Here is a 12,652-nt window from a genome sequence, read left to right on the forward strand (position 1 = left end):
AGAGGTGGTGTGTCAGGTGCATTGCACCATCCTTTCCGTATGCTAATCCCTACTGCTTTGAACTTTTTCAAAAGAAATATAAAAGACAGGATTTTTAATGACAATAGCGTGCATTGAGAAAAATCCCTTTTACCAGAAAAGTTATTCAACTTTAAATAGTAGGCACAGAGTCATTTGAAAAGTTTAAAAGTATACTTATTTCTATAAAATAAAAATGTTAACTTAATTAAATTATTAAAACCTCACTAATCCATTTGGTCAGTCTACATATAAATTGGAGCTATTAAAAAAGAGGACAAATCAACATCCTTTGAGTCAAATGTGCTGGAAGTGAGAAGTGACTGCAAACAAGTATCGTAAAAAATGTCAGACTCTGGCCACCGCATCAATTTTATCATGACCTCACAACATTTATTCATTTCTTTAAAATGCTTATCATTCATCAACAAGCATCTGTCAGATTTTGTCATGTTGTAATTTTAGCATTGAATTCTGACATCTTCAAGTTGATTGTTAATTATCTGGTGGGCTCTTTGTGGATTTGACAAAAATGAGCATTTGTCTACTCCCTTTCCATGTACATGTCTTTTCCCAACATTTCTATTTCCTAAATTTGTCAAACGTTCCAAATATGTTGATGCAAAACTATGCTGAAAAAGTGATGCAGCTCTAGCCACACACATTACCAAGCATGACTGTCCTATTAATTTGATTTTCACATTTTCCAGATGGATCACGCCGGACAGTCGTATGTGTCATCCGACCCAGAGGACAATGACATGATGCAGGACTTAACGGAGGACAGGAAGTACCCCGGAGAAGTCACAACCCCAAATTTCAAGGTCAAGTTCCAGCCTAAGGACAGCAAGAAAGAGTTGCTCTCGTAAGTATCAATTATTTTTTACCGACAGTCCCCATTGGCACGCTTAGGTTGTTTGCATGGGAGGCTGCGCATACTGTAGAGTAGGCTCTGTGCTTTGCTTCATTCTGTTCTTTTTTTTTTAATTATTTTTGTTTCTGTCCAGATGTCCAACACCCGGGTGCGATGGCAGCGGCCACATCACTGGGAACTACGCATCTCATCGCAGGTATTCATCAGTGCAGTGCACACACTTTCCTTCTGTCGTTTTTAGTGGTATTTTGAAATGAATAAAACCGGTGGGGCACATTACAGTACTTTAGTGATGCTTAAAGTGTGGTACAAGCACCGCTGGTAGTAACTGGGCTCCCTCTAGTGGTACCTCAAAGAACCACTGATTTCAATACTAGAGATAAACCAATATGTTTTATTTTTTCAGGGCCGATACTGATACATTTATTGCTAGTCAAGGAGACCGATAAATGAATTTGAAGCCGATATTCCATTTCAATAAAAGAGAAAAAATATTGGCGTCAAAACAATTTCAAATACAAATTTCAACTCTTAACTTTGTTGGAACGTCTAAAAGCATATGTTTATTGATTGACTTTTCTGACTTGCAAAATTATGATTTTTCTTTCTCTTTTTTTAAATCTTGGTCAGAAATTCGGACAAAAACTTCAGGGAGCTCCCAGAGTCATCAGTATGTCTTAAAAACTAAATGAAAACCTAAACAAATTAATATCATACTCCCTATAGTTTTCTATAGTAAAAAATGTTTTCCAAAATTTCAAAATAACTGAAATGTTAACCTTTCATGTATGTTTGTTTTACTTTCAAACAAAAACAAAAGATGGAGAGGAATCACGTGTTGCTAGCCATTTAAAATGGATAGAAGAATCATGTGAAGAATCATTAAAAAGCAAAAACTGTAATGGAATCACGTTCGTAAATCAGCATTATTAATAGCATATTGATAGTGATCAAAGTGAATTAAAAATAAGTTTTCATTACATCACATTTCATTCCAACAGCACTGTTGGCCGAAACAAGAGACCTGCTATGATTCATTGTAAAACGGATGCATTTCAATTACAATTTTAATGTACAATCTAGCAGATTAATGTTGTTGTTTTTTCCGGGGGTCATTTTCTCTTTGTTCTAGTCATAGGATGATTGTTTGCAAATACTTCCTGATTGTTAGCAAAATCCACGGAGCACAATTTATTTGTGCCTCTAAAGCCTATATGAAAAATGGTTGATGGCAAAAACAGTAGTATAAGGATTATGGGTGTTTATTTATACATAATACATTCATTTTGTCACTGACTAACTGTTAAAGATGCTGCCGCTATCTGCCATTCTCCTGAATTCAAAACACTAATTCAAACGTTATACTCCCGAGGTAATATTGTAGTGTGCCACCAAGAGGCAAAGACGGCCAGTGACACTTAGATATGCATCAGTGATTTACTTCTTGCCGCCTGTCCCCTTTTTCCTAAATGACCTTGGTATGCCTTGCAATCTTGATTCCCCTTCACTCACGTCTTTTTCCCCTCGTACCTTCTCCTCTGTCTTCTTCCTCTTCTTCTGCCTGTCCTTCACTCGCTCTCCTCCCCCAACCGTCCCTTCAGTCTATCTGGGTGTCCTCTCGCTGATAAGAGCCTCCGGTCCCTCATGGCAGCACACACCCCTGAACTCAAGTATGTCTGCGCTACACCTTCACTGTTTTCTCACAGCACTGCTACTGAGCCTGCACACAGCTTTGATTCTGCTTATCTGTAGTTGTTTGCTGCTGCCTGCCTCTGCTCAGTCTGGCCTTGGACGATGCTTGCTTTGATTTCAATTAGTGACAATGTAAATGCAATAAGACCAGAGGTGGTCAAAGTAAAAACCCTGCCACAGTTTGGCTTTAGCCCCAGGTGCTAGCTAGCTAGCTAGCTAGCTAGCTAGCTCCCATGGTGCTTGTTTACCTTTTAGGGAGCTAGCTAGCATCTGGGGCTAAAGCCAAACTGTGGCAGGGTTTTTATTTTCTGGACCTGGACTTGCCATCTCTGTAAAAGACCTGAAAAGTGTAGATTGAAAAGATACACTGAAAACAAATTACATTAAAAAGCAGTCTCTCTGACATCATCACCTTTTCATTGTGGTGTTTTCCTTCCAGGTGTCCCACCCTAGGATGCGACGGCTCAGGTCATATCACGGGAAACTACGGCTCCCATCGAAGGTAACACACAAGCAAGAAAGGCTCATGCAAGCACTTGCACAGACAATTTCACGCGCACACACACACACAGTCAGTCAGAGAGGCTCAGTGACAGTTCATGGTAGAATTAGACAGGGACTACATACACACACATATTACTATAATTCTATGCTTTCGTCCATATTTGGCACTTGAGTTGAATTGGTTTGTGATTTGGTTGAAGAACCTCTGTGAAAATATTCTTCCTTGCCTTTGTTCTCTTTCTTTAACAAGAAATCACTTGACCAGCCCTTTCTCAACCTTATGTTATCAATTCCATACTTTCTGTTTTCAGTCTCTCTGGGTGCCCGCGTGCCAAGAAAAGTGGAATTAAAACTCCTACCAAGGACAACCAGGAGGACTCGGAGCTTTTAAAGTTCGTAAAGAAAGCCTTAATGTCCGCTTTTAGCAAGACTTACGTAAAGTGCAATGAAGGGAGAGCGAGGAAAGTCAATGTGAATCATATGCAGAGGTAGCGACCTGTCCACGTGACTGCGTCAGTCAGGCCATGACTCTCGGGGAAAGACATTGAGCTGCACATAGTGACCGTGAAAGTCAAGTAATGTAGAGCAGATTGTCAGTACATATGAAATACATGAGCTTCATGTTGCATTTGCGCACAAAACAGTAATGTCAACAGGATGATAAGTAGCTCGTTTTTTCCAGTAGTGTTATTGTTTGCATGATAGAATGTAAATGACTGCATTGACTAATTATTTTTGGGGCCCTGGGAGAGTGTGTAACTTCAATCTCATCTTCACTCTTCAACGCTCTTTCCACACCTGTCCATCATTCTCGCTCTCTCTCCCTCTCTCTTTCTTCTTCTTTCCCCGCTGATTTGCTCCCAGCAGATGTCCGGTGCCGGGTTGCGACAGCCTGGGACACATCAGCGGGAAGTACGCCACGCATCGTAGCGCCTACGGGTGTCCACTTGCGGCCCGCAGGCAGAAGGAGGGTCTCCTGAATGGCACACCCTTCAACTGGAAGGCCTTCAAGACAGAAGGACCGACATGTCCCACCCCGGGATGTGACGGCTCCGGACACGCAAACGGCAGCTTCCTCACACACCGCAGGTAAGCTACAGGTTGATCTTCCTCGTGATATAACCTCAAGTAACAAAGAGGTTGTTTTTTTTATATTTCTGTTTGAATTTAGGAAGAAAAGCAGAAAGTTTTTTGGCCATGTAGATTATGCTGATCATCTTATAGCGTCAATGTATGGTACACCACAAGTAGTGCACATGCATGTGATATGTGTGTTAAATGTGTGTTTTGTGCAGCCTCTCAGGGTGCCCCAGGGCGTTGTATGCCAAGAAAAAGGCCAAATTTCCCACAGAGGAATATCTGAGCTCCAAGTTCAGAGCTAGTGACGGTAAGATGTTTGTGTTTTAAAATCTATTCAAACACCTAGGAGTGCTTTTAAACTGATGTCATTCTGCCTGTTTAGTTCTAGACAACGATGAGGACATCAAGCAGCTCAACAAAGAGATTAATGACCTCAATGAGTCCAACAACGAAATGGAGGCAGATGTAGTCAACCTGCAAACTCAGGTGTGTGTCTCCGTCGTTTAAGTATATCCTCAGCCAATTGATTTGACATATATTTATATGGGCTTCTATAAGTTCAGCGTATTTGTGGTGCGGCATTTTTAAATGCGTCTAATCACGCATTTTATTAGACCCTGTCCTCCGTTATTCACTTCAAAAGTCGCGTAGTCACTGTTTTTGCACTCAGGCCAAAGTCATGCCTAATACTGTATTGCTTTAGCCCCATCTACTGGTATCTGGATGCCAAGCACCATTGTTGACATTAGGGATGGGTGAGTACCGATTAAGGTATTGGTATTGGGTCGATACCTGACCTCATTTCAAGGTATCGGTTCTCGCGATGGTGGATGATACCAGTAACGGCTGTCATCTTGTAGCCGTTATATGGTCAGGAAGTAGAAATTACAAGAATTGACATTAATTTCCTGCAATTTTAGGGAAGAATGCTATATTGGGAAACCAGACTCACTGTCAGCATCAGGCACATTTCTGAGGCGGGGCAAACCTTATCAAACAAGACAGTGAAAAGAGCCAATCAGCAAAGAGAGGACATGACGTCATAAAAGAGGAGTAAACACATGGATGTACATATTCATGTGTAAGTCTGCGAGTAAATAGTAGCGATGGGCGGATACGGATTCAATTCAACATGGCTGATCAAAGAGAGACAGTAGGGATTGACTTGACTTATGTCATTGTTACAGTAAAAACTTGATGATTCGTTGTGTCATAAGTGGCACTGTTTTTTGATATACGACATCTTCTTTGAAATGGGTGGCGCAAACTGATAGATTAAAATCTTTCCAAAGCGGGTGGGAAGCAAAGTGAACAGAACATGTATTGAAAGTGTTAGATTAACACTGAGAGTGTTAAATCTAAAAATAAAAAAAGTATTTACTGTACATGTGTCCACACCAATGAGTGTAAATCTGACACTTTTCAAAGTATTATTTTTTCCCCACACTTAACCAGTGTTACTCCAACCCTGTATGGTGTTAAAAATCTACACTGGTAAACACTGAGTGGTGTTCAAAGTACTCTGCGCTAGTGTCAGTGTTAAACATGTCATTGTGCCAAGCTACACTTTGGGGTTTAAACACTTATAAGTGTATTGCACTAATGTCAGTGTTAGTCAAGTCAAACTACACTTGACTCTGGCAAATGCTACTTCATTTATATAGCATTTTTCCTCCTTACAAGGCCCACAAAGCACTTTACATTGTGACTACTGATGACACGGCATCAGGAGAAACTGGGGGTTCAGTATTTTGCTCAAGGATACTTTGACATAGTCACACTGGGCTGGGATCAAACCCACTCACAGCGACGACCATTCTACCACTGAGCCACTCTCCTTCACCGGAAATCTGGGTGCGGTCAGTTTAACACTCAAGGTAGCGCTATTCACATTACATCCAACATCCACCCCAACACTCAAAGGGATACGTGACTGATTGAGCCATTTTCAGATGTACAAAGTTCATATTTTGTCCAGAATTAATTTGATAACTTCATTATTTTTCATGTAGAATTAATACCTTTAAAGAAAAATTTTTTCCACTTGCTGTCAACTGAAGATGACATCACCGGTGCGCAAACCAATCATGGCTCACCAGTTTTCTGGGTTTAGTCCGCAAACTTAGCCATGATTGGTCATTACCTACTTCCTCAGCACAGGTGATGTCATCTTCAGTTGACAGCAAGTGAAAAAAATAACATTTTAAATGTATTAATTCTACATGAAAAATAATGACGTTATGACATTAATTATAGACAAAATATGAAGTTTTTACTGCTGAAAATGGCTCAATCAGTCAAGTATCCCTTCAAGGAAATTTCCTCTGACAGTGTAACTTTTTATCCTAGCAGTGTTAACCGAACACTGGAAATTTAACACTGCTGTGTACGTCAGCCGGGTGGATTGGACTTTAGTATAAAATATTTAGAATATCATTGACTTAATGTGCCTTTCATTATGAGAAGGTCAATTCAAGTTTTTTGATTCACCCTGAATATTATGTTATGTTTGTGGAATGCATCAAGAAGAAATCCAGCACCAGGTCATCACGTAATGGTCATCGATTGTCCATGAGCAGACACTGAGCCGCAACTGATATGACGGTGCCAAATGATCATAACGCGGCCCATTATTTGTGTTGCAGATCACTTCTATGGAAAAGAATTTGAAGAACATTGAGCACGAGAACAGGATGATCGAAGAGCAGAACGAGGCTCTTTTCATGGAGCTGTCCGGGCTGAGCCGGGCCCTGATCCGCAGCCTGGCTAACATACGCGTGCCGCACATGGTGAGTTCTTGCCCACATACACACATGGATGCAGACAAGCACACACCTGGATCGTATTGATTGGCGAAGGTAGTTTTGGTGCCAATCCAGCTATTAGTTCTGGTTCTCGGTCTCAGTTGCGATTGGTTGTCGTTTGCACCACAGCAGGAGCCCATCACGGAGCAGAACTTCGACAGCTACGTGAGCACCCTGACCGACATGTACACCAACAAGGACCGCTTCCAGAGCCCGGAGAACAAGGCTCTACTGGAGAGCATCAACAAAGCTGTGAAGGGCATCAAAGTCTGAGACGCAACACGCGCGGAAGAGACGAGCCGTCCGAATGAGCGTGACCGAGTCACAGGGAAATACATCAAATAATATAAATCAAAAACAACAAAAAGGGAATTCAGGTTATTTAAATAAACACAACCCAGGGAGCAATCTGTGAGCAGAAAAGGACGCGGACCAAAATCCCCACCATGCTGCTGCTGGGATCAAGTGAGGACGTGAAGAGGAAAGCAATCCTTCAGGATGGAAAGGAAGGCTAAAAGGCTACGATAAGCTACTGCATCTGAGGCAATTCAGTATGCTGTATGCTTACTCATATATCTCTTGCGAGTCCCGAGATGTGGTTGAGGACAAGTCCACTGTTGCCCAGATGATTATTTTTTGGTTTTGGTTTTGCTTGAAAAAATGGAAGACGGCGAGCTGGGAAAGGAACAGGAGTCCAACGTTAGTTCTGTAGCATTCACTGAGGCAAGTATGTGTGTGTTCACCAGCTCTTAACAACCCAGCAAGCGCGCACGCACAGCCCAGCAATATAGAGCATGCACTAAACTCATCGTGTGTTTGCTTTTTCGTTACGACCGCCCATGTTGATCCCATTTTGTGAACGCAGTCGAGTGGCCAGCTGATCCAGGACCAGCCATGGTTGCGTTCTTTCATCATGAGACGTTCCGATTGATTCCCAGGTTGAAATAGCAGCAGATAAAACCATTTTGGTTTCAAACAGCATACGCGCGCGTGTAGTCAGGGTGTGCACACATTTCATCTTACGTTAGTCGTCATATCAATAGTATTTATATCAACATAGGAATTGCACTTCATTTCACTGAATAGTTTTGTGGTACAATGATTATTGTTATATATGAATTATTTAAATTTGTGAACTTAAATTGTAACTTATTGACATTTGTTATTGAGGTTTTATTTATTTGAAGCAATTTATTTATTGACTTTGTAACACAAAAAGAATGCATCTTTAACGGATTAATATGGAAGCGATTTGCAGATGTCGTACATCAATATTTTGAAAATCTTTATACATAAACAGCAAGGCATATTTTTTTTGTACTTTTTAAAACAAATGTTTTATAACAAAAAAGACACCTTTTGCATGTTTTTTTTTTCAATTATTCTTGTTTTTCTTCATTTTATTCTTTCTGGTACTGATATGTTCCGAAACACACTACTGAAAGAAAAAAAAGACAAATGTATTTATTATTTATTTAATATGAAAGGAATTGACTGATGGCTGTATATTTATTTTGTTATTTATGTGCGTGATGTGACTATGATGAGTCTGAGTAGTCTTAAAGATCCACTGATAATATTTAAATAAAGACAAAAAAATCAGCACAGGTATTGTTTGATTGCGTAGGTATGCCAGCAGCGGATTGAAAAAACGGAAAGCAATCACTGTTGTGTTGCTCTCTCTTCTCTGTATTGTTTAAACCAGCTCATGTTTGCTTCTGTGACATAAAAACCAAGGAAACGAAACAAAAAAGTGACCTCCCCAAGCATTTTGTAGCAGCCAACATAACTCACCCCGAACCTCTGTAACGTACTATATATGCTTACATGATGTACTTGGAACATTTTTTTGTGCAATTATTTCTTTTGGCTTTCAAACATACAAAACACAAAGAAAACTGTAGGATGGCCTCCGTTTGACAAAAACACACACCCTTGTAGCCTTACTGTAGATCTTTAATTTTTTGATGCACAAAGTGCCAGTAACAGAAAAGAGGGGAAAAAGCTCTCTTTATTTCCAGATTCTTGGCATTTTTGCAATGTTCCAATGTCTGGTCATGGGAAGACCACGGCATCAAGAGAGTGGTGATTGTTTCAGATGCCTTTATTTCTCTGCCAAGATGGCCATAAGTACGCTATATATTCATTCTGTATAAATAGATTTGAAAAATGCTATATATATGAATATAAACATACATATATTTTTCCAGTGTAATTGTGGACTTGAGCTTCTACTCCTTATCAAAGCATCGCTCGCTGTCTAGATGAGATGTGAGGGCTGTTATCAGTAGGAGGCAGTTACACTAAGACCTGCTCAACTGTGGCTTTAAATACAACACTCGCTCGAGTTGGCGGCAATTAGGAAATGTTATACGTTACAGTATTCTAGAAAAGTCTTACCATTCCGCCCGCTTTCATTTTATTCGTCTGTCCTTAATCCAGAGATGTTCAAAGAATGACATCTACTGCCTGTATGTCGTACTGAATCTATTGATACTAGATGTTTGGCTCTTAATTTATAAGTGTCATGTAAGTTCCTGTAGAGTTCAAGGGGGGAAAAAATGGAAAACGAAGGGGGGTTAAAAAAGAAAAATTTTAAAAAAAGATGATGATGATGGCTCCAAATAATGTTCTGCACATAGTGTTTGGCTATGTTGTGCAGTTATTGTATTGTTACTGGTCACCACCAGCTGGTCCTTTAATGTCGAAATGAGCAAAGTAGGAGACTTTTGGTGTGAAACCTGCCTTCTGAATGGTCTGTCGCAGCTTACTGTGGTGTACGGTATGATCCCTGTGTGTAACTGATGTCAAAGGCATGTTGTCGGTGTGCTTCTAGCCAATGTAGAATGAAACTCCTATGTGCACTTTCTGAAGAACTGTTGAAAATGCCAGCATTTGAATCCTGTTTGTCCAAAAAAAAGAAAAGAAAAAAAAGCCGCCTCCTTGATTCTGTGGCTGTCAGAAATAAACACAAAAAAAAAGAGATTGGCTTCTAGCTGAGTTTGTCTCTCAGCAGAGTGACACCACAGGTCAGCAGTCAGCTGAGGCCTGGGGTGCGAAGCAAGAAGGCACAGTGTGTGTGGGAGTGGGAAATTGATTTGCCAGGCTGCACAATCTTTCTCTTTTTGGAAGTGTTTGTTGCATAAATATGAGTCCATCACTCAAAAGAATGTCAAAGCTTTTTCTGACCCAACCTCCCCCGCCCCTTCGCTCTTCATGCATTGTGTAACCTTTCCTCGGGAAAGATGGTTTGGATGCATTTGGTTAACAAAGTATTGCATTCTCCCTCTTCCTCTCTCGCTCTTTTTTTCTTCTTCAAATGCACGAGAGTACTATTCAAGACTGTGAATATTTTCCCAACGTATTTGATATGGCATGACCCCTTTTAAACGGCTTGATAAAATTGTCAGGCGAGATATGTAAATTATTATTGCAGAGGCCGTAAAAGCGTTAACATTGTCAAAAAATGTCAGCCGCAGAAGCCTAAAGGTGCTGATTCTGTTCCCACATATTGTATGTTTGTTTATTTAAATTAAATTGCCCAGTGATAGTCAGGAGTTGCATTATTACTTTAAAAACAAACAAAGTGGCAAGTGCCCTCTATTCCCCCCCCTTTTTGTTCCTTTTGGGATGCAGTGTCACTTTCAGGGAAACCAGCCTGGACCAAAATCCAACAGCAAATTCAAAAGTGAAATAAGTAGTGGGATTTGCATTCTGGTTTGAGTTCAGGTTCTCATCAAAACGACAAAGTTTGAGTGGCATATTTCATCGAGCTGACTAAAACCAAAATAGCCACCCCACCCCCACCCCCGCCCAGCACCAATACCCTCCCACTGTAGTGTAAAAAAAAAAAGGAAAAAAAAGTGTGGTCTTATCATGTGTGCCTTTCTCATGCCACTCATTGAAAAATAATGGTATGGTTTACACTGCTACACAGTCTGGACTGGATCTCTTTACTTTAGGGGGTGTTATAACAAACAGTAACACAGGCTAACTTTTTGTTCAGGCTAAAGAAACTGTGATCTCATCTGTTGATTCAGGTACCAAACTGCATGGACAGTCGCTGTGAAGGAATTAAAAACAACAACAACACCCCTAGATACTGCATCAGTGTGCAGGGCATTATTTTGAAACAAGTGGACGTCTGTACATATTTCTATTAAGAGGAAACAGTGTTATAGTTGTTGTAATGAAGACAATTGGTTAAAAAATCGTTTCTGACAAAAGAAAATACATCTGCAGCCAAGGCGTGTCCTGCTAGCACATTTTTACAGAGATGAGCTATTTTTACTGGTGATTTTCTAGGCATTGATAATGATATCCTTTTAAATAAGTGCAAAACTTCCAAATTTACAAGCACTTCCACAATGATAGATTGTAAGGTATTTTTTGTTACTTTTGTAGATGTGGTTGTTACTTTGCTACTGCACCATTTTATAAAGTGGGACAGGTCTTGGCTGTGTGTCCTCGGGGTCTTTTTTTTCTTTCTTTATGGTTTTAAAATATGATTGCTTTTTTTGGTCTTTTTTTTTTTTTTTTTTAAAGTAAGACACTGTAGTTTGGCTGAATTTGTGACTGTGTGTTTGTGTACTTGTGTACATGTTCCTGTGTCAGTGTTCTAACCCAGAGAAGTGATGTCAGTTATTGTGGGCGTATGAATCATTTTAAATGTTCTCTATGAAACACACAAATAAAGAAACATAGACAAAGACCACTCTGTGCTATCAGGTTGTTGTTTTTTTGCATGACTGTTCTTTTTCATGAAAACTTAGTATTTAAGTGTGTACTATTTGCCTACACTTTACTCTGCAATCGATCTACATGATTTGAAAGGTCCTTTTCAATGTGGCCAAAAATTGGTCCGTCGGGGAGCTTTTAACGGAAAGGTTCGTTCATTCTCTGACCGTATATCCTCACACAGGTGCTGGTGCCCCGATCCCAGCTGACCTCGGGTGAAAGGCAGGCAGTACACCCTGAACTGGTCGACACAAACTTGTTTTAAGATTAGCATTTGTATAAGATCACAATTAAATGACAAATTATAACTAAGATCATTATTACTGCATGTTTTACTCAACAAAATGAGGGCCTCTGATTGCTTTGGTGTGTACTGACCTCTGCTGGAGGAGCAAGTAAACTTTCCTGAATGCGTAGAATAAATAATTTACATTAAAGACATACAGTTGCAATACAGTATACAACTATAAATTTCAATAATTTTCTAAATTCACATAAAGAGTACAATCAAACAAACAACAACATAGGGCATTTCCATTTCAAATAAAGGACAATGGGGGGAAAAATCACAAGTACAGTCTTCCAGTAAATGACTCCAGTCTTGCTGCATTATTGGTTTTAAGTAACGTTATTATTATTAAAAGATTTCAATTTGTTTTTCCAATGAGAAATATTTAGTTTTGTTCTAAAGAAAAGACATTTGTGTATATATATTTACCTGGTAAAATAATATTGTTTATGCAAAAGTCAAAATTATTATTATTTATAAAAAAAAAAAAAAAACATATTTAATATCAGTGATGGAAAGATTACCAATCTGTGTCCCTTTAGAACAAATCCAATGTTGGAAGTCAAGCCAAATTTTTACTTACTCGCATAAAAAGAAAAGATGATCCAAATCTTCATTTACACTTTTACAACAACAAAAAACAACTTCCCACAT

At 39.6% G+C, this 12,652-nt stretch overlaps 1 protein-coding gene across 9 annotated transcripts in view; it reads left to right on the forward strand.

Moving 5' to 3' along the window:
• Positions 1-11,683, forward strand: part of LOC144036399 (myelin transcription factor 1-like) — a 102,160-nt gene extending 90,477 nt beyond the window's left edge. For 5 of the 9 annotated variants that reach the window (XM_077547009.1, XM_077547023.1, XM_077547068.1 and 2 more), the window contains 10 exons: positions 729-883; positions 1,026-1,088; positions 2,494-2,562; positions 3,024-3,086; positions 3,400-3,480; positions 3,956-4,177; positions 4,384-4,475; positions 4,551-4,654; positions 6,814-6,957; positions 7,102-11,683. In XM_077547009.1, coding sequence (XP_077403135.1) covers positions 729-883; positions 1,026-1,088; positions 2,494-2,562; positions 3,024-3,086; positions 3,400-3,480; positions 3,956-4,177; positions 4,384-4,475; positions 4,551-4,654; positions 6,814-6,957; positions 7,102-7,245 — 1,137 coding nt within the window. In that variant the 3' untranslated portion in view covers positions 7,246-11,683. The remainder of the gene's footprint in view (positions 1-728; positions 884-1,025; positions 1,089-2,493; positions 2,563-3,023; positions 3,087-3,399; positions 3,481-3,955; positions 4,178-4,383; positions 4,476-4,550; positions 4,655-6,813; positions 6,958-7,101) is intronic. The other 4 variants (XM_077547016.1, XM_077547038.1, XM_077547031.1 and 1 more) reach the window with 4 other exon arrangements.
• The last annotated feature ends 969 nt before the right edge of the window (positions 11,684-12,652 follow it).

Source organism: Vanacampus margaritifer, chromosome 1 (assembly GCF_051991255.1).
Source record: "Vanacampus margaritifer isolate UIUO_Vmar chromosome 1, RoL_Vmar_1.0, whole genome shotgun sequence".
NCBI classification, from domain to species: Eukaryota; Metazoa; Chordata; class Actinopteri; order Syngnathiformes; family Syngnathidae; genus Vanacampus; species Vanacampus margaritifer.